Source organism: Hyla sarda, chromosome 6 (assembly GCF_029499605.1).
Source record: "Hyla sarda isolate aHylSar1 chromosome 6, aHylSar1.hap1, whole genome shotgun sequence".
Classification (NCBI taxonomy): Eukaryota; Metazoa; Chordata; class Amphibia; order Anura; family Hylidae; genus Hyla; species Hyla sarda.
In genome coordinates, this window is record NC_079194.1 from 144,727,518 (window position 1) to 144,749,035 (window position 21,518).

At 41.5% G+C, this 21,518-nt stretch overlaps 1 protein-coding gene and 1 pseudogene across 1 annotated transcript in view; one reads left to right on the forward strand and one right to left on the reverse strand.

Moving 5' to 3' along the window:
- Positions 1-687: 687 nt before the first annotated feature.
- LOC130277633 (fatty acyl-CoA hydrolase precursor, medium chain-like) overlaps positions 688-21,518 on the reverse strand; it is a 31,613-nt gene continuing 10,782 nt past the window's right edge. The window contains exons 2-13 of the mRNA XM_056528355.1: positions 17,082-17,286; positions 13,824-13,962; positions 13,476-13,609; positions 13,078-13,231; positions 12,845-12,958; positions 9,816-9,911; positions 5,967-6,107; positions 5,809-5,886; positions 5,232-5,379; positions 4,275-4,424; positions 2,366-2,438; positions 688-1,361 (exon numbers count right to left, since the gene is read on the reverse strand). Of these exons, the coding sequence (XP_056384330.1) occupies positions 1,184-1,361; positions 2,366-2,438; positions 4,275-4,424; positions 5,232-5,379; positions 5,809-5,886; positions 5,967-6,107; positions 9,816-9,911; positions 12,845-12,958; positions 13,078-13,231; positions 13,476-13,609; positions 13,824-13,962; positions 17,082-17,286 (1,610 nt within the window). The 3' untranslated portion in view covers positions 688-1,183. The remainder of the gene's footprint in view (positions 1,362-2,365; positions 2,439-4,274; positions 4,425-5,231; positions 5,380-5,808; positions 5,887-5,966; positions 6,108-9,815; positions 9,912-12,844; positions 12,959-13,077; positions 13,232-13,475; positions 13,610-13,823; positions 13,963-17,081; positions 17,287-21,518) is intronic.
- LOC130278331 (U2 spliceosomal RNA) lies at positions 10,048-10,138 on the forward strand (annotated as a pseudogene).

Here is a 21,518-nt window from a genome sequence, read left to right on the forward strand (position 1 = left end):
TAGTTTTTATCACTTTTGAGTATATGTGACTTTTTATTAGTTTCTTAAAAAGTCTTTGGAAAATGATGTGATAAAAAAGCAGCAATTTTTTCTTAATGTTTACCCCGTTCACCGTAAGGGATTATTATCATTATATTTTGATAGTTCGAGAGAAGTAGACACCCGGGAGGACGAACGGAGGCAGTGAGGAATCCCTGTGTCACCCTTCAGGCTCCTTGGATTTTGTTTTAGGACTCTACAGTATATAAGCTTTTGCTTAGCACTGGATTACACATTCACTTCTTTGAGACAGGTCCATGGTGGACATCCCAGTTTTCCTTCTTCTGATGAAGCAACCATACCATGCTCAACGAAGTCCCGTGGCCAAAGGATCAAGAAGAGAACTTTGCTGAGCGTGGCACATTTACCTCGGCAACTGTACCACCCAGTGTGGCCCACGTTACCCAATGCTGGAGATGAAGATCGCATGGGCCTGAAACCTAGGACTTACGCATTAACATGTTGCCAAGTTATTTGGTTTGTTAGGTATTAGCCGTAAAGATTAAATGATGAGATAGCTCCAGTTGTGCTTCTGTCTTTATAAGATGTGCTTCTCATATACCTTTGTAGTGGTTTAAAAAAAAACACAAAAAAGTGCAGCTAATACTAAGTGAGAAAAACAATTACACAAACATAAACATTTTAGGTATAGGGTTTTATTTTTCTCAGCAAGTAGCAATTTTTACAGTAAAAAAAAACAAAGGCAAGAGAAAAACACAACACTGTTTTTGTGTGCTTTTCAGAAAAATGCCATATGTCAAACCACCCTAGGTGGGTTGTACAGATATCCTTGATTGGTACCGCTATTTTTACCCCATAAAAAAATCTGAATTTATTAAAATTCTCATGAGATATATTAATTTCATATCTTGATCATGTTCTTCTTACTTCTCTAATAATAATTCTTGGAATACTTTCTGCCTCTCTATCTGTGGGCAACCACACTTATGGAGCCATGCCATGTAACTTATCTTTTGGGTCTACTCCTCAGACAGATATGTTACTTGTAATTGTGTTGAAACTGAAAAAAAAAAATATCAAAATAAAGAGTTTTAAAAAAGTAAGACGGAAAGCAGTACTACACATGGCTGATGTGTTTTTGTCAATCTTCTTTAATGTTTTTTGTAAACTACTTGGTAGACATCTATAGCTCTGTGTGCTCCTGATTTTCCTCTTGCATCTTCTGAGGAAGCACCTTGGTCCAGAATTCATACTTTCCAGACTTAAGCTGTTTTCCAGCCCTCTGCTCTATGTCAATCTGCAAATAAACTTCATCCTGGTCATACTGTGGCCACTGCACCAGGCCTGGCCCATTGGGATCACTGTGGAAGAGACAAAGAGAAAAAGGAGAAAAATTAATTAATGCCATGGAATGGACCATGTCATGATTTATGATCTTGCAGCGCCCAGACCTGAGGGGTGCCTGCCGCTGCTAGGACCTATACTATACTACTATATGGTGCAAAATGCTGGGAGTTGTAGTTAGTAACTGCAACTCCCAGAATTCCTTGATACAGCCTATGGCTCGGCACCTGACCCCCCTAGTAATTTTGCAACAGCTAAATTCGGTTGTTGCTGGGAGTTGTAGTTGTGCAACAGGCGGAAAGCCTTAGGTTTCAGATCACTGCTCTATAGCATCATTTTCTAGCATAAATTAGAGCATATAAAACAAAGCATAAAATGTGCCTCAAAAACTAGAGAAGCCGGGCGTGCCGTCAATAACACTAGTTATACTGTGCTATTGCACTTCATTCATTATTCATTGTATGAAATCAACAGACAGACCCCATGTAATAGTCTCCTATGGGGACTAAAAAAAAGTGAATAAAATTATAAATCAGCCCCCTTCTGAGTAATGTCATTACAAAGTACAATTGGTCCTACCTTCACAAGCCCTCATATGGCCCTGTAGGTGAGTTATGGCTATAGAAATTGAGGAGGCAAAAATGAAAAATCGCTGGGTCCAAAAAGTCTAGAGCCGCCTCTGGGAGCTCTGGGAGCACATGTTATATCTTGTTAACTTATACAATAAAAAGAGATTTGTTATAGTTTTTTTATGTAATTTTTTCATTTATTAAAATATTCCTTTATTGTATGTGGCAGGGCATTTATATGGGTGTAACCTACACATGGGTGGGTGCACATGGGCCCCTGTGATCATCCCCGTGATCATCGAACATAAGTTGTCAGTCCACCCCTGGATGATTCCATGAGACACATGTGAGGGACTTTGGTGTGTCATGGAATCTATAACATACAGTATCCCTCATCTAGTGTCAGCAGCACACAGAAAATGGTCCTAAAGTCATGTGCTCCAGTCTCTTACCCAGTGCGGGCAAAGTTGGCCCAGTATTTCATAACAACCTTGCTCAGAACCTTCTCTTCTTCAGTACAGGCTCCTGTGAGATTTATGAAAACAATATCAAACCAGTATATGTTCCTGTGCAAGACATAAGACATATAGGACCTGAAAACTATGAGGTGCAGTGGGTAGTAAATCAAAATTTAATTAGCTATGTAAGCAGAAAGAACAATAATGAGGTAAAATTATGTTCCCTGTCAAATTTATGCTTTATACAACACTAGCTGTGTACCTGGCGCTGTGCGGTTTTTCCTACCTTATCCTTGTGGGGGAGGAAAAGCAACAAAGGAGGAGGCTTGTCCTCATATCCTGTCCTTAAATCCTGACCCTAAATCCCCTCCTCATATTCCAAACTCATATTCCGACCTTTCACGTGGTATAATTATTCCATTAGCACAAATGTAAAAAAAAAAAAAAAAACCACTTCCCTGCTGCTCATCGTTGCTGATCGGGACCACTGCTTTGTCCCCATTAGCTGAGAGGAAGGTGGCAGGGCCCTTACCTGCCTCCTCACCATCCAAGTGGTAATCGAAAGCTCCAGTCAGCCATGGCAGGCTGGAGCAATGGAGCACCGATAACACTGATCAATGCTATGCTATGGCATAGCATTGAACAGTGTATGCAATCTGAAAATTGCATGTAATAGCATGGGAACTATAAAATTGTGTAAAAAAGTTCATAAAAGTGATTTAACCCCTTCCCTAATAAAAGTTTGAATCACCCCCCTTTTCTTATTTAAATAAAACATGTAAACAAAAATAAACATAAACATATCTGTTATCGCAACGTACGTAAATGTCCAAACTATACAAATGTAATGTTACTTTAACCGTACGGTTAACAATTAGAGATGAGCGAACTTACAGTAAATTCGATTCGTCACAAACTTCTCGGCTCGGCAGTTGATAACTTTTCCTGCATAAATTAGTTCAGCTTTCAGGTGCTTCGGTGGGCTGGAAAAGGTGGATACAGTCCTAGGAGACTCTTTCCTAGGAATGTATCCACCTTTTCCAGCCCACCGGAGCACCTGAAGGCTGAACTAATTTATGCAGGATAAGTCATCAACTGCGGAGCTGAGAAGTTCGTGACGAATCAAATTTACTTAACAATATACATAACAATATACCAAAGCCCAGAATTACGTATTTTTGGTCACTTATTTACCCTCAAAAATTTATAAAAAGTTATCAAAAAGTTCCATGAAAACAAAATAGGACCAATAAAAACTACAGAACATGGCGCAAAAAATTAGCCCTCAAACTTACCCGTATATGGAAAAATAAAAAAGTTTTAGGAGTCGGAAAAGGACATATTTAAACATGCTAATTTTGTACAAAAAGTTATAATTATTTAAAGAAGTAAAACAAAATCAAACGTATATAAGTTGGCTATCATTTTAATCATATGGATCTACAGAATAAAGATAAGGTGTCATTTTTACCAAAAGTGGAATTGAAATCCCCCAAATTTCAATTTTGCCCCACAAATATTATAATTTTTTTGTTTTGACATAGATTTTGTGTTGAAATGATTGAGGTCATTACAAAGTAAAATTGGTGGATCAAAAAACAAGCCCTCATATGGGTCTGTAGGTGGAAAATTAAAAGCGTTATGATTTTTGAAAGGGGAGGAGGAAAAAATGAAAGATGGCCTGGCCCTCAAGGGGATAACAGTGAGCGTAGGGATGTTTTACATCATACACCTTCCAATGTTTCAACCCAATACGATACATGCAAGTTGGTATTGCTAATTTCTGTGTGACACATCGACACACTGCAGCCAACACACTAACCTGTCACCACACAGTTTGAAAGCTTTGCATTACCACCTGATCTGTATCACTGCAACTATGACCAGCCACTAAATGGGTTACCTGAGAACAGAACGTTGCCCGTCAAAAATGGACCTCCTATCACAAAGAACAACTCGTCCCCGTGATCAGCCTTCACAAAGCTTGGCTTAGAGTCACTAAAGAACGAAGTACAGTGCTGGAACTCGTAGAAGTATGTTGGATAGCCAGAATCTGGAATAAAAGAAAATTTAGCATTAAAGGATAAAAACCAACATTCTTCAGAAGAGAGGACCCAAACATGTCCCATGAAATTATACACAGAATCTCAGGGGTATTTCATCCTGTGTATGGACACTTCTTCACTGGCACAACATAAATATGGAGATGTTATGATGCTGGCTCATTGCAGAACCAAACTTCACCCTTAGGAGCCGCCTTTCTAGTGTCCTAATGATGGTTCCCCATACCCCCAGGACATATAGTGTGGTACCCCAGAGCAGAACACCTTTACTACCGGAGCTCTGTTCAGGTGGTTGTTAGCCTAAAGTTGCCTGTCTCTCATCCTAATCTGAGTTCTAATGTGTTTTGAGGTAAAAATGTCTTGTGCTTTCCAGCATTTATTGCTACAGTGCCTTTAAATGGGCACTGTCAGATATAAAAACTTTTTATATTTTGTAAATCTTTGCAAAACAATAGTTTTTCTGATATACTTCTTTAAAAAATGTACACATTTTATTAAAGAAAACTACCTCCGTGATGTCATGCTCCGCCCCCTCAATGCAAGCCTATGGGAGGGGGTGTGACAGCAGCCATGGCCCATCCCATAGGCTTGCATTGAGGGGGCGGAGCGTGACATCACATGGGGCGGAGCCGTGACGTCACGATACTGCAGCCGCGTGGTCGTGATTCATCAGAGCGATGTTTGCTCTGGAGGATGATGATAGTGTGGTGCTATCATGTAAAGATCGAATATGAAATGTTGCGGGGGTACCCAGCGGCGGGACCCCCACGATCAGGCATCTTCTCCCCTATCCTTACCTCTGTGATACATGGCCGCTTTCAGTGCTGGGATGACAAAGATGAGGTCTCCAACCAGATCTAAAAAGTGGTTACGGATTTCAGCAGGATCAGTCTCATCTCCGACATACTCGTCTATCAGGAATCTGATAGCGCTGGAGTAAGAACCCTGAAATATCAGATACCTCAGAAATTCCCAGAATATGACCCGACAACTTGAGTTTTCATAGACAAAGAATTTACTATACTTTTTTTTTTTTATATAAAAGAAGATCTTTCTTTAGTGTCTGCACTGGAGCAAGTGCTTTGCTGTAGCTTTTAAGTGGGTAATAACAGGAGAATATCTACAGGGCGAGCAATCACATTTGGATGGTATCTGCGGCTGGCACACTATTATGTGAGACCTACGGCTTAATTTCAGGTTTTGTTACATTTTAGTTGCACTATGGTTGCTGATGTTTGCCACAGCATGAGTATTTTTTATGACATGCTTGGCCATAAGATGAATGGTTACATGTTTATTAGTTTTGTCATTTTGTCTTTTTTGTTACACCAAGTTATCCACCCTCAATAAGTTCACCCCCTCCAGCACTCCTACCAGCATGGGCAGGTTCTTTAGCGTTTCTTGCACTGTGTCTCTCTCCATTCCTTCTAGAAATCCTGTGATGTTCATAACCTGGGAATGAAACAACTGTGAAAATAGTTATCAGTATAAAGATAATTCGGATTATCCAATGATTTCCTCATTAATCTTACCGAAGGGACATTCCATCCAAATTCATGGTTGTTTACTCCAACTATAAATGGCACATCATTAGCCTCTTTATCTGCCAAAATTCGTTCCACAGGTTTAGGGAAAAACACCCCATCAATACTTACAGGCGGAGCCATGAATTTCTGCAAGTGAAGAGGAGTGGCAGTTAAATAGTGCATCTCCAAGTCCCAAGACTAGTAGGCTGGGTTCATGAAGTATTTTAGTTAGTATTTGATCTCATTTTGGTCCTCATTTTTAGTGTAAAAAAAAAAAAAAAAAAAATGAAACATATACAGAGTAAAACTTTAATGGGAAGAGTTTTACTTTGTTTTAGACCAATTCATGGTTTTGGATAAAAAAAAATACTTAAAAAAAAAAAAAGAGGACTAAATGCTGACTGAAATACTACATGTGAACCCAGCCTAAGACATGTTTAAAAACATTTTTTGGAAATTCAGCAAAGTATCAGTTTTTCTATTTGTGGAACCTAGCCAAAAACATTTTGTACAATGTACACATTTGTACATGGATCCAGCTAAAAAAAATTTGTGTTAAAAAAACAAAACAAAAAATTTATCTTTTTTCCCCCACTTGTGTCTTGAATCAAACAGCAAGAGAAAGGAAGCACATAGGAGACCGATCCATTAAAGGGAATCTAGCAGCTATTTCACCCACATCAAACCCAATATATTGGATTATAGTGCGGGTGAAACGAGGTGTAACTTACATGTTTACGTTATATAAGTCTGAAGTTCTGCTGTTAGAAGCTCCTTACTATTGCGCTTAAGTGTGCACTGGAGGCAGGGAGCCAGCTCCCCTGCCTCATCAATATTCCGCCCCAGCCTGCTCCTTTCCATGACATCAGAGCTAGGTGTAGCGAGGAGCAGAGTTCTCATCCCCCACCCCAGCTCTGACATCTCTGAAGGGGGAAGGGGGAGCTGCACCGGCTCCCCTTCTCCAGTGCGTGCTGCATAGAAATTTAAGATGGATTTACACAGAAAGCAACACATGCAGATATTTGCTGACTTTAACAGAGCCAAGGTCTGCACTATCCTATCCACAAATGTATGCACTTTTAGCATACATTTGTACAATAGAACCCAATGTGTCTGTTGAATGCACATGTTCCAAAGGTCTCTCTAGTCTTGAGACAGATTTGTTTAACAGGAACAACTAAATGCAGTGTGAAAAAAAAGTCTGAGGCAGGGTTTACACCTGAATTGGAGACTCCATTGGGTGCCCTTGTCGCAGGTTCTGTCTAAAATACTGCAAATTTAGTACAGAATGCTGAGTCATTTTGTCTAGTAAAGTGCTGGACACCATGCCGGAATTCCAATGAACCCCATTAAAGTCAATCAGGTTTGTCAGGTGCTATTGTTATCCAGCATGCAACAGTCCTGCCTGCCCAGTTTTTTTCCATTATTTAGCTCCAGTGATAAAGCTGAATAAGGGAGCGAGCAATACAGATGGGAACCCAACCTTACCCATTATTATGTGCACCTTTAATGAAATATACCTACGGATTTATATAAATATTAGATTAAAACAGTAGTTAAGATTGTTGACTCCGTTCCTAAATTATGAACTAAAATTCAAGCATTTAAAATACTTTCTTTGGTTCCCTAGTTCCTTGGTACACTGTCAGGTCTACCTGCATTGGCTCTGTGCCACTCCCCCTTCAAAACTATTCAGACTTCTTTCTTTAGCATATATCCGATATGTACTATCAACAAATGGCCGCTGTTTTAAAGCAACTCCACGCCATTTGTGCTGATTATATCACAAAACTTATCGTCTATGTGCCTTAGATAAATAGCTGAATATGTATGAAGGGGGTGGAGCACCGGACCAATGCAGGCAGGCGGCTAGGAAATACCCCAAGTGCACCAAAGTAGGTATTTACATATTCAGATTTTAGTCCAAAACTCGAAAACGGTGCTAATAAGCCAAAAAAGTAACCAGCATTAGAATCAGCGTCACCCACATTATTATCTTTATTAGCAGGTTAATGCAGGTGATGCTGTTATGAGGTTCCTTTTAAGCTGAATGCCTAAAAATAAAAAAGTTTGTCTCAAAGACAATGCCTGTCTATATACCCTATTAGGCTTATGGATATCATGAAGCTAAGATTCATAAGAGAAGGAATCAGAATGTCCAACTCTGCAGCTGCTATGTCTGATGACTGATCACGGTTGTCTTTATTCTCAATGTAGTTTATTAAACATTGCTATGGTCAACCTACAAAGGGCAACAGGGAAGCACCAGTAGAGTCTCCAATCTTCCACCCAAAACAATCTTCCACAATAATGAAGTTTATGCCATCTGCAAGCCCTGGTCCTTATGTTTATTAAGGCAGATTATGTTACCTACAAAGAACTGAGATTCCAACTATTAAGGGAGCCGCTTGCACCCCACATGAGGAATGACCCTGTATCTTGTTAAATGTATATTTTTATGTTTTATCTTCTCCCTCTGGGTTATGTTTCTACTGCCTGAAGCACACTTTCATCTCCTTGGCATCCAGATCTCACACAGCAGCCTAGACTTTCCCTAGGCAGAATGGCAGAGCAAGTTGATCCAGCCTGGGTGTGTGACAGATATGCCGCTCAGCCAATCACAGAGAATGGATCTTGGCTCCACTCTCCACGGGGAATGTAACATCCACATGCCATTACCAATGTAATAAGGAGATAATCCAGTCATTAAGACCAGGCATTGTCACTGCACATAGTCTAGTAGATACGAGAATGAGAGTTTATGGTAGAATCAGATGGCTTTAAAGCCATACTCTGTGAGCACAGAGAAGATGTGCACATTGTAAAACTTTCTTGTAATTAATATTTTCAGTACTAATTAAATACTGGCAGCGGCCTACAGCCACTAATACCAGCTAGATTGGTGTTTAACCAGATAGATAACAACCACCCTAGTGCTCGTAGGAGTAATTCAAGAAATATGAAGCATATAATTTACAATTTTTTAACATGTAATATGAAGTCCAACTTTATTTTAGGTCTAACAACAACTTCCTTAAAAGGGTACTCCACCCCCAAACATCTTATCCCCTATCCAAGGAATAGGGGATAAGATGTCTGATCGCCGGGATCCTGCCGCTAAGAACCCCTGTAATCTCGGCTGCGGCAGCCCAGACAACTGGTGTACAGAGTGAACTTCGCTCCGTGCCGGATGACTGGTGAAGCGGGGCTGAGGTTTTTGATGTCATGGTCACGGCAGTCACGCCCCCTCCTAAAGACTTGCATTGAGGGGGCGTGGCCGTGACATCATGAGCGGGGCGTGGCTGTGACGTCACAAGCCTCCGTTGCTTCACCCGATGCTTTAAACAAATGCTGGGTGCAGCAGGGAGATCGCAGGGGTCCCCAGCGGCGGGACCTCTGCAATCAGACAACTTATCCCCTATTCTTTGGATAGGGGATAAGATTTCTGGCGGCAGAGTACCCCTTTAAAGTGATCAGGGTAGTGAACACTGACTACACAGGTCATACCATAAATCCCAAAAAAGCAGGGAAGCGGCATTCCAAAATAGGCATGAAAAAAGGTAATTTATTCACCCATTCATGTTACAGACAGATATGTTTCAGTCTCTTAATGAGACCTTTCTCAAGCTTAAGAAAGGTCTCATTGAGAGACCAAAACGTAGCTGTATTTCACATGGATGGGTAAATAAATTACTTTTTTTCATGCCTATTTTGGAGTGCCGCTTCCCTGCCTTTTTGGATTTATGTGAGACAGGGCTTGGTGTCTGGCCCTGAGTTGCCGAGCACCCTATTGGACCTGGAGTCAATTCAAATTGCCGGATTTTACCCTTTTGCTATTTGGACTTCAGGTCATACCATAGATACTGTCATAGATATGATCTCTTCTTCAGATTTTTCCTTCAGACAGTCCCCCAATGTGTCTACATCACAGCCTGAAATATTGGCCACAATCTGCAAAAGTAAAAAGAAACATCAATTCAAAATGTGCCTTCAGTTGGATTGGGAATATTTTTACCTCTGTATCATTGTTCATGTTCTCTCTTTTTGCTTATATAGTGCAGCATTGACTATTACAAGAGACTATTACATCGCTTCTCTGCCTTTTGGCTAAGATCAAGTGTAGTATCTGTTCTTATCAGTTTCTTGCTGGTGGCAGGCGACGCCAGTGTGGAACTGGTGGGGAAGGGTGCTGCAAGGTAGGGAGTTGGTGTACCGGGGCGTTCCGGGGCTGGTTCTGAGGAATCAGCTTGACGGCTGCCCCTATGTAACCTGTTTCCTCTGGGTCTCACCATGAGGCTGAAAGGGTCTAGAGCCGAGGTACTTTAGTGCCTCAGGGAGTGGTGACCCCGAGGTGGCGAAACTCACTGGGAGTATTGGCTCACTGGGTTGAAGCACGGGCACCATGATCTCTGCACATTTGTGACACTCACCTCTTGATTCCCGGCCTTCTGGCTAGGATCAGAGACATTTTTATAGATCCGGCCGGTATATCTTCACACATTCACGTATTTATTTATTTTTGTCTTACTGTGTCACTTTTTGCGTGTTGTGTGTCCACAGGATTTGTCAGGATGTGGTAGCCCTTCTGGGTGTCCCTCCTGGCAGTCTAGGGGAGGGGTGTTTGGCCATTAGGTTCCGCACCTCCCTGCAAACACCCCAGGTACTCCTGCTTTGGCAGGGTACCGACCGTTATTGGCTCTGTGGGCAGATACCTTGGCTAACGCCAAGGGGGATGCTGGGAGCATTTGTGGTCCCTTAGTAGCTTCGGCGAAAAGGGACATTGAACCTGGAACCTCGCAGGCACCTTTTGGTCCGGAGGCGAAGGGTAAGGTTTGTGGGGGTTCTCTCTCCTATCGGAGAAGGGCTTGCGATAGACCGCATCCTTTGTGCACGTTTTTTTTAGTGTAACATTTTTGCACTTTTTCTTGCACTTTGGGTGATTCGAGAGCACATTCCTCTGCTCTTAGATAAAAAAGAAAACTAAATTGACTATTACAAGAGAATAATGTAGATGTTCTTGTGTATGCCTTGTGGACACCTGTTTTAGCAGATATGGCAGGCATGGGTTAGGCTCCAAATTGGATACAAATCCATAATGCTGCCTACATTTTGTTCCCATGAATCCTTTGGCTGGTCATCTAATAAGGTTGCTGGTGCTGGAGTTTACCCAGGTTAATTCCTCAGATTCAAATGGTTGAGGTCAATTCACATTATGAACAGTTGTGATGCCTTTTCTTATTCAAAGTGCATTTTTTTTTTTAGCTAAATTTAAAGTGAAGGTGACTTGATCTATAAGCATAATTGAGGTGTTTTATGAAGATTGTTTCTGCTGTGATTTTCCAAAAATTGTTGTAAATTACTGTGATTTGCACAACTGCAGTAAAATAGCACCTTTTTGTAGAGATTTCAGGAAAATCATGCTAAAAACAGACAAAACCCAGCAAGAAATGCAATGTGTGAACACAGCCTCGGGACAGGTGTATATCTACTATATATCCTGATTCTATACAGATAGCAGCAGCAGTATACAGATAAAGCTCTGAGTGGAGGGGCCTGTAAGCTAGCTGGAGAGGTTTATTATCATTCTGTAGCTCACAGGAAATCAGCTGACCCAGGACTGAACACTTTGTCTGGCACATTAAGCAATTTTACATTCTGTGTCATTCTGGTGATCACATGACCGAGTTAAGAGTAATGAAACGCAAAGATGTACTTGTGCTGGAGTGAAACAAATGGTGCTGTATGACTAGTGATGGTGAGTGTGCATGATATGTGCTTCTTTAATAATTCTGCATGATATGTGCTTCTTTAATAATTAATTCTAGGCTTGGACCTAGCAAGTTTTGTCCAGGTGTGTTAGCAGTACAGAGCATTTTATTAGTGGAGTTTGTTGATCTTGTGATGATGTTAGCGAAAACAGAATAGGTCTGAATGTTTGTAAAAAATGTATTGTATGTATATATATATATATATATATATATATATATATATATATATATGCAATTCAGTGCAGCACTCCATAGTATGAAAAAAGTGAAGTTTATTCCATCAAAAAAAGTGAAAACAGCAGCAACGTTTCAACCCTCTTCAGGATCTTTCTCAAGCTGGAGAGGATTGAAACGTCGCTGCTGTTTTCACTTTTTTTGATGGAATAAACGTAACTTTTTTCATACTATGGAGTGCTGCACTGAATTGTATTTTTATGGACTTTATTGAATCGAAGGACTTGGTTATTATCAGTGACTTGCACCCTGTACTTTAACCTTTGCATCAAGTTGAGTGCTGCTATATTTTTTCTTTATATATATATATATATATATATATATATATATATATATAGTGTTGCTCGCGAATATTCGCAATTCGAATATTATTCGCGAATATCGCATATTCGCGAATTCGCGAATTTCGCGAATATAGCGCTATATATTCGTAATTACGAATATTCGTTTTTTTTTTTTTTTTTTCTTCACAGTACACATCACAGTGATCATCCCTCTCTGCTTCCAGCTTGTGTGGTGTAAAGAAGGCTGTAAAACTACTGTGTGAGACTGTCGTGCGAAAGTTTGCATATGCGAACATTAACATATGCTAATTTTCCCATATGATAATTTTCGCATATGCGAATTTTCGCGGGTGCTAATTTTGTATGTGCAAATTTTCACATGCGTTAATTTTCGCGTATGCGAACTTTCGCATATGCGAAAATAAAACGAGGATATAACGAATATGCGAAGATTCGCGAATATATGACGAAAATTCGTCCATATATTCGCGAATATTCGCGAATTCGAATATGGCCTATGCCGCTCAACACTATATATATATATGAACAATGTCTAGTACTCATATTTTCATGAGTTCACAGTGTAACTCTTACTTACATTACTGAAAAACACAACTTCTTCTGTAGACTTAGCCACCAAATACGGAATTATGGCTACACCACTCTCTGCAATAGCTCTGTGGAATAGGCCTTTGGCTAATGGAGATGCCACCTGGATATAGCAAACACACATAAGGAGATGTGATGATTAGGGTTATCCTTTTCATGTGCAGCTCCAAGATTAGAACATGTAACAGTCATAATCCAAATTTCAGCTTCACAACAACTCACCAGGGCTGAGACACTGACACCCCCTGCAGACTCTCCAAAAATAGTCACAGAGTTGGGGTCACCTCCAAAATATGCAATGTTCTCCTGAACCCACTGAAGAGCCGCAACCTGATCCAACAAGCCATAATTGCCAGGAGCTCGGTCATCTCCAGTACTAAGACAAAGAAACAAAGTCATTTACAGTATCTTTACTTGGGTGACCTGTGATATATAAAGGTAACATCTGTAGATGATGCTGTACAAAATTACCTCAAACCAGTGTACCACTACTGACTGTCACTTTTCATTAGATACACACATAAGATTGTGTACAGCTAGTGGTCAGCACCTGGCTTTGTATATATTCTGTTAGGTTATACTGAGAACTTGCCTCATAATTCATTTACTGTACACATTACCTGAAGAACCCAGGTATCCCCAGTCGGTACTGGATGGAGACAACTACAACGTTTTCATAGGCAGCCAATGCAGAACCCTCAAACATCATGGCTCCTCCCATCACCAGGGCTCCTCCGTGTATGAACACCATGACCTGAACAAGGAAATGTAGTTGTCTATTACTGGTGAACAGTTTGGTCAGTGTGGATAAGGTGTCCTCACTGCACACTCAAATCTATGACCAACATAGGAAAATTGTCATTGGCACCATGTTAGTGCCCACATAACAGGCCTATATCTACAAAACACACACAACAGTAATTTATATGGATTCTCTAGCTACACAGATACATCCACATGGCAATTACAGGCAACCTCTCCCCCGTCATGCGATCAGCTGGTGTGAAGATGTTCAGATACAGACAGTCCTCAGATACCGGGGGAAGAGTAAACTGGACTTCAAACCTAGCCAATAACTGCTCCATGATGTAATAATCCTGGAGACATCTGTGAATAAAAAAATAAAAAGGTGGAGTACAGAATGGGTTCACAGAAAAGCAAGGGATTTCTTGTGGGTGGAATACATAGTGGTCCTCAAGGTGTCAGGTTAGGGATCACAACTCATCAGTGCGTCCATTTTCCTGGATAGAATATTACATCCATTTGTACTAAAAGGGTTATCCAAGAATCAAAAAACAATCCTAAATTCTTTCAAAGACCCCTCCCTGTTTGTCTCCACTTTGGGTGTGGTATTAAAACTTGTCTCTATTCACTTCAATGGGACTGAGCTGCAGAATCACACCCAACCTGGAGACAAACAGGGTGTGGTCTTTGAACGAAATTATCTCTGTTTTCTATTCCTGGATAACCCCTCTAAATATGAAGACTTACCAGTGAGACACTACGACTTTCTATTACATCAAATGTAAAGTGCCCTGGAACCAAGGGCGCTATATAAATGAAAATAATTACATAGATTTTCTTAACAATATTGAACCTTACATTATGTTTACATTAACACATTCAGATACAATGGAATTTACCTTAGATTTTGTTTTTGATACATCTTTTTGTTTTTATTTAGTTGTATTATGCTTTATTCATCTTATTTTGGTTCCGGAGTGATGGTGTATGCATGTTGTGAGGGTGACAAGAGGTAAGCTCTTTTGTTCATTCTAGCCCCCCATGGGATACATAAGGATGATTTTCCTGGGTGAATTATTTTTTATCAGGGTTCATGGTCCCTAGATTTTCCTGGGGATGCAATGATGTCTGAGGCTGGGTTCACATCACGTTTTCAGCCATGCTGTACCGAATACGGCTGGGGGGAGCTAAAACCGGGTGCTCCCATAGCCCTGTCGTATGCCGCCCGTATGTAATTCATTTCAATGAGCCGACCGGAGTGTAACACTGACTCCGGTCGGCTCATTGAAATGAATTACATACGGGCAGCATACAGCAGGGATACAGCAGCGCCCGGTTTTAGCTCCCCAACTGTATGTGGTTCCGTATGGCTGAAAACGTGATGTGAACCCAGCCTGCCACCCATGATATTTGATGTGTCAAGTTTCTTTATTAATATTAAAGATCAATACATTGCTTTGTCCTATATATACCAAGAAAAATTGTAGCTACTCAAAAAATTATAAGAATGACAATGTTTTTATTAGAAATACAACGTACATATAAAATTACATTAAAAAAGAGGAAATGGACACCAGAAAATAGATGGAATACCCGGGACTGATATATTAAGTGACAATAGCAACAATGCAAATACTATATGGGTCTGATGGCAATGTATATGAACAAAAAACGGTATCACTAATCAGCTCACTGGAAGTCAGACCAATATAAGATATACTAAAATGCAAGTGCAATGACTAAGCTTCCAGACAATATATAACACAAAAGCATAGCAGCAATACAGACAACAGCAACAGTAATTAAAAAGATCAACAGTCCCGGGATGCCTCCACCCCAACACGTGTTTCGGTCCTGCAACCTTCGTCCTATGCTAACCACAGCACTTAATGTGATATGAAAGTTCTATGTGTGGATCACCTGCAATCAATTTTCATTTATGCCTTTGGGTTGTGTTTAAGTTTGCAACACTGACCACTGCTCTTATGCAGCATTGGAGTCCAAGGTTTAAAGGGGTTATCCAGCATAAGGTGATTTTAGTACGTACCTGGCAGACAGTAATGGACATGGCTTAGGAAGGATCTGTGTTTGTCTTGGGGCTAAATGGCTATGTTGTGAGATTACCATAATACTGTGGCTAGCTGTTTGTGAACCAGTATTTCCTGTTTGACTTTTCTTTTTTTTACTACAAATCCCACAATTCCATCTTCCTCCCAGCTACCCCACCCATTGAAACATAAATTAGCTGCATCCATTCAAATCAGTGTGGTTTTCAATCAGGGTGCCTACAGCTGTTGCATTAGTTGCAGATTGATCCCTCCACCCATTGAAGCAGTCATCAGCTGACTAGTGAGTCAGGTCTCGGCCGCATTGCAACCTGGGAAAAATCTGAGACAACAGTCATTTTGTAGGCTGGTAAAAATAAATATTGGAGTGAAAATCACAGAAGAATTGTGAGAAAACCGTCACACACAGACACAGACACTATATTATGAACTACACTAACTTCACAGCCCCTGTAGCATAGTCAAATAAAAAATAATACTGGAATACCAATTTAAACACCACCAAGAGTAACATTTGCAAGGTATATGTTTTCCCCATGTTTGCAAGGGTTTCTCCTGCAGAGCCGGCTCTGCCTATAGGCAGCCGCCTAGAGCGCCTTCTTGATGGGGGCGCTGCTGTGTCCGCTGCAAGAAAATTAGTAACCAGCCAGCATCTGAAGCACCCGCCGCTCATTTGAAGCACCAGCGCAGCCAGAACCCCCGTCGCATGAGGAGGGGGTTTGTTACAGTGTGTCACCCCAGTAGTAGTTGATTACATGAGAAGGAGTTTTTTTCACAGTGTGTCACCCCAGTAGTAAGGAGATTACAAGAGGAGTGGGTTTGTTACATTGTGTCCCCCAGTAGTAAGGTGGGGCGTGTCAAAGGGTGAAGCCAATAAGCAGGGTCAAGGGGTGGCAAAATTAGCTTTCGCCTAGGATGGCAAAAATCCTTGCACCAACCCTGTTCCCCTGGGTACTTTGACCTTGTTTAGTAGTGTGGGATAAAGCCAATTTAGAATTTAGGTTGTAAGCCCCAATGGGAAAAAGGACTGCTGTGTGTAATGATAAAAACTCTGTACAGCTCTGCTGAATATAAAACACGTTTCCTAGTTGTATCTCTTTATTGGTGGTTACTTTATTAATACTCCTTTTACATTACTTTACTGTAAATATTGAAGTGGGTTTGGATAAAGGTTCATTATTGTATTGTATCATTATATGTATCACAATTCACTGTTCTTTTTTCTTCACTTCTCTCTTTTCAGATTCATTGTATTGGTTATTAAATATTCTCACAGATTTTGCACCTTATTGTTGAATCCTGCAGCCTTCTCTTATTTTTAAATTAATTGAACACCATTATACACACACACACACACACACACACACTGCAATATCAAAGCGGGCCAAGCTTTTTCTAACCAACTTGTGCACTTACATTGGAGCATAGTCTGTAGCCTCCCTGATTGAACTCCATGATTTGGGAGGTTGTGGGGCTGCAAATCTCAATGAACCAACTGGAGGAGTAGCAAAGGGAACTCCATAAAAGGCGTGGATAGTCCTCTCTGTTCCCTTTACAAACAGAATCTTTCCCCGCAGCTTGCCGTACTGCGTTTCCACTTGAGGGTGACCATCCTCATTTCCTAAAGTAACAGAAACCAGAAGATACTTGGATGCGTTTACATGATGTTTTGTTCTCCAGTGACATACAGAACTGCAATCATTATGGTGCTGTTACAACATACCTTGAAAATGGTCACATCGCCTAAATTTGAAGATCAAATAAGTCACAAATATTATTTCTTACCATAGTTCCATTTACATAGAGTAATGCAACACACTTCTTTGTTTAGCATTGAACTTTCTCTGGTGAATTGAATTATGGGAAAATACATTTTTATACCAGACACAATGTGCGATCATTTAATGTAAGTCAGAAGAAAGCGCAGTCGGCACTGCTGCCCCTATCGCATTCTCTCACATCTTGCTGGAATCGACCCTCGGTGTAATGGTAACAACAAACTATGAGCTTGACTTATACCGGTGCTCAGTGAGCAAAGACAAGTGCTGCAAAGACTTGGTAATACCATAGAAGAAGGAAAATAACTCACGGCACTCGATGGTCTTGCTTCTTTCGTTTATTCCACAAGAGGTAACTTCACATGTCGGGAGGGGGTAGAAGTGAATGGGGACGAAGAGCATTCGTTTCGCGGCTAGTAGCCGCGAAACGGACGTTCGTCGTCCCATTTCACTTCTACCCCCTTCCGACATGTGAAGTTACCTCTTTTGGAATAAACAAAAGAAGCATGACCATTGAGTGCGTGAGTTAATTTCCTTCTTCTACTACGATCATTTAATGATGGTGCATTGCATTATAGGTGCTCAGCTTAGTCCTTGGGGGTGTCTGTCTTGTTAAACAGTTTCCAATACAATAACAGTATATGGGTAAAGAAATCAACATGCAGGCTCTGCTATCCACATGATAATATCTTATAAAGTACTCCTGGGAATATTAATCCCTGGACAACCGATATATTGCTTTAGTGGGGTGCTAGCATAGAATATATAGAAAGTTCACAGAATGATAGCGAATAGAAAAAAAAAATGCTGCACTCACCACTATTGTAGCTGTATTTTCTTCTTTTATTGCAAAGTTCTGAAGATAAAACATTCAGATGCCAGACTAGTTTCGCGTCATGATGATGCTTCATCTGACAGGAAGAAACGTCATCATGACATGAAACTGGTCTCAGTGGTACGCCCCTCTGCACCTGAGAGCAGCATCTCTCGCTCCCCGCTTCTACTTTCTGGCATCTGAATGTATTTTATCTTCAGAACATTGCAATAAAAGAAAACAATACAGCTACAATAGTGGTTAGTGTAGCATTGCTTGTTCTATTCACTATCATTCTGTAAAGTTTCCAATATCAACCAGCACAACTGTGTTGCTGGTTCATGACTATGATGTCCACACTGTACAATATAATAAGATAATGGGGAATGTCATACTATTGTTTTTAGAGTGTCCAACATGCCGAGTGCATTAAGTGTGGTGTATTTTCTGTGCCCTTTACTATTTTGGTGCACATTTAGATTTGGGTCTCTCCTCAGTTGGGGGTTCCCAAAGTGGGGTCACCTTTTGCTATCATGAACACTGTTCAGGTAGCTGTTGCCTCAGAGGTCCCCAGCTCAGTCTCAGGTCTATTTCTATAAATGTATTGCTATGCAAGTGTTTTATTCTATATATGTATATGTTTTCTGCCTGCATTTAGCTAATACAAGTTCAAGGGATTATGTCTGTACCCCAAATTGTTATCTTCTCTGTGTTAAGCTGGTAACATGTCACATGTCCACCTTTTAGCCAATTAAAGGCTAAGGGCTGTATTTTCTAAACTCGAGTTCCCAGGCACAGGGGAGGGACCTAAAGCACACTGTTGGTTAGGCTGTGTCCTCTGGTCAAGGAACATCACTAGCAGCTCTGACACATGGTAGTCTGCTTCCAACTACAATATTGAAGGTCTAGACAACAGGCTGCAATCAAAATGTCTGTTTGTGCTATATTCTGACTATGTCTGCTGTATATTCATATCATGCCTAGTCTTGTTCATTTTATCATGTCTGCCATTTATCTGATATCCGGTTTATGAACTGTTTGTTAATTCACTATATTCTGCCCTGTTAGTATTTGTATTCTGTCTGGTATATCTGGTTGTCTAGTAGTTTTCTGTTTCTGTTCAGGTCTGTTACCGGAGAGATTGGGGCTCACTCTCCCTGTCCCCCCAGTCGGTCATGACACTTCCTTCTTGATGTCCTCAGGTCAGTAATCTCTCAGAGTAACCCAAGGAATTGTAGGTGAGGGAGGGAGACTTTAGTTTACTACAGAATATCCCCACGAAAACCTCTGAAGAACACACTCACACTTGGATAGTTGCCAGATCAGAAGTACAGCCAGTCTAAAGTCAAGTATTAAGTTGTAGTCTAAAGTTTAAATACATTATTGTGATACATTCATCTTGCCAACTTCTTATCAGCAATATAATAGCTTGTCTGATAGCTCAAAGTACATCTTGTTTCAGGGGATTTTGTGATATCATAAAGTTCAATTAACCTGTTGGGGACCACGAGCATTTGGGCACACTCTTGCGCCCTGGTAGTTAAGGACCAAGGGCGTCCTGTATGCCCATGAGAATTTTGATCCCCGCCACTAGCCGGACGGGGATCGGACCGGGATGCCTGCTGAAATCATTCAGCAGGCATCACGTGCAAATGCCTGGGGGGGTCCTGAGACCCCTCATGTCAGCGATCGCCGCAAATTGCCGATCAGTTCAGATGTGCGATTTGCGACGATTCCAGGCTGATCGGGTCTCTGATGACCCGATAGCCTGGAAAATAGGGATGATCGGGATGACCATCCTGAAGGATAGCAGGGGTGCCACCTCCTCCTATCCACTGCTATTGGCCGATCAGGTCTGACCGGCGAATCGCAGGTCAGGGGCGGGGGTGAAAGTTAATTTCCCCTGCTCTGCCCGCCCCTGTATGTCGGGGAAGAGCGGGGTAAAGATGTCGGCGATGGTGCGGCGGGGACCAGTGGCAGTTACCTCCAGTGCGGGGACCAGGACCGGCGGCTGACAGGAGGCGGGCGGCAGGCAAGAGGTGGCGGTGTCAGATGCAGCTGTGAAGATCGCCATAAAGTGATCTTCACAGCTGTATCTAGGAGTTTCAAAACTACAACTCCCAGCATGCCCTGAATGTTGTAGTTCTGTAACATCTGGCCCTTCAGATGTTGCAAAACTACAACTCCCAGCATGCCTGGACAGTCACAGCATGTTGGGAGTTGTAGTTTTGCAACATCTGGCGGGGGACTGTTTGGAGACCACTGTACAGTGGTGTCCAAACTGTAGTGCTTCAGATGTCAATTCAAAGCATGCCGAGACTGTCCAGGCATGCTGGGAGTTGTAGTTTGGCAACATCTGGCCCTTCAGATGTTGCCAAACTACAACTCCCAGCATGCCTGGGCATGCTTGGAGTTGAAGTTTTCCAACATCTGGAGGGCTACAGTTTGGAGACCACTACACAGTGGTCTCCAAACTGTTCTCCCCCAGTTGTTGCATAACTACAACTCCCAACATGCCCTTCGGCTGTCTGGACATGCTGGGAGTTGTAGTATTGCAACAACTTTAGGCACACTGGTTGGGAAACATTGTCTGTTTCCTAACTCAGCCTCCTGGTGTTGCAAAACTATTACTCCCAGCATGCAATGATAGACCATGCATGCTGGGAGTTGTAGTTTTGCAACAGCTGTAGGCACATGGGTTGGGAAACACTGAGTTAGGAAACAGACAGTGGTGCGGAAACACTGCGGTTGTCTGTTACCTAACTCAGTGTTTCCCAATCCCAACCAGTGTGCCAATAGCTATTGCATAACTACAACTCCCAGCATGCACGGTCTGTCAGTGCATGCTGGGAGTTGTAGTTTTGACCCCCCCCCCACCACATCCAGGGTACATTCACATGGGCGGGGGTTTACAGCAAGTTTCCCACTTCAAGTTTGAGATGCGGCAAATTTGCAGCTGCAGGAAACTCACTGTACACCCACGCTTGTGTGAATGTACCCTAAAAACACTACACTACACTACACTAACCCTAAATAAAGAGTAAAACACTACATATACACTACACCTTACACTGTCGCCCCCCCCCCCCCCCAATAAAAAAAAACGTCTTGTACTTCAGTTTTTCCAAAATGGAGCCTCCAGCTGTTGCAAAATAACAACTCCCAGTATGGCTGGACAGCCATTGACTGTCCAGGAATGTTGGGAGTTTTGCAACAGCTGGAGGCACCCTGTTTGGGAAAAACTGACGTACAGTATTTTTG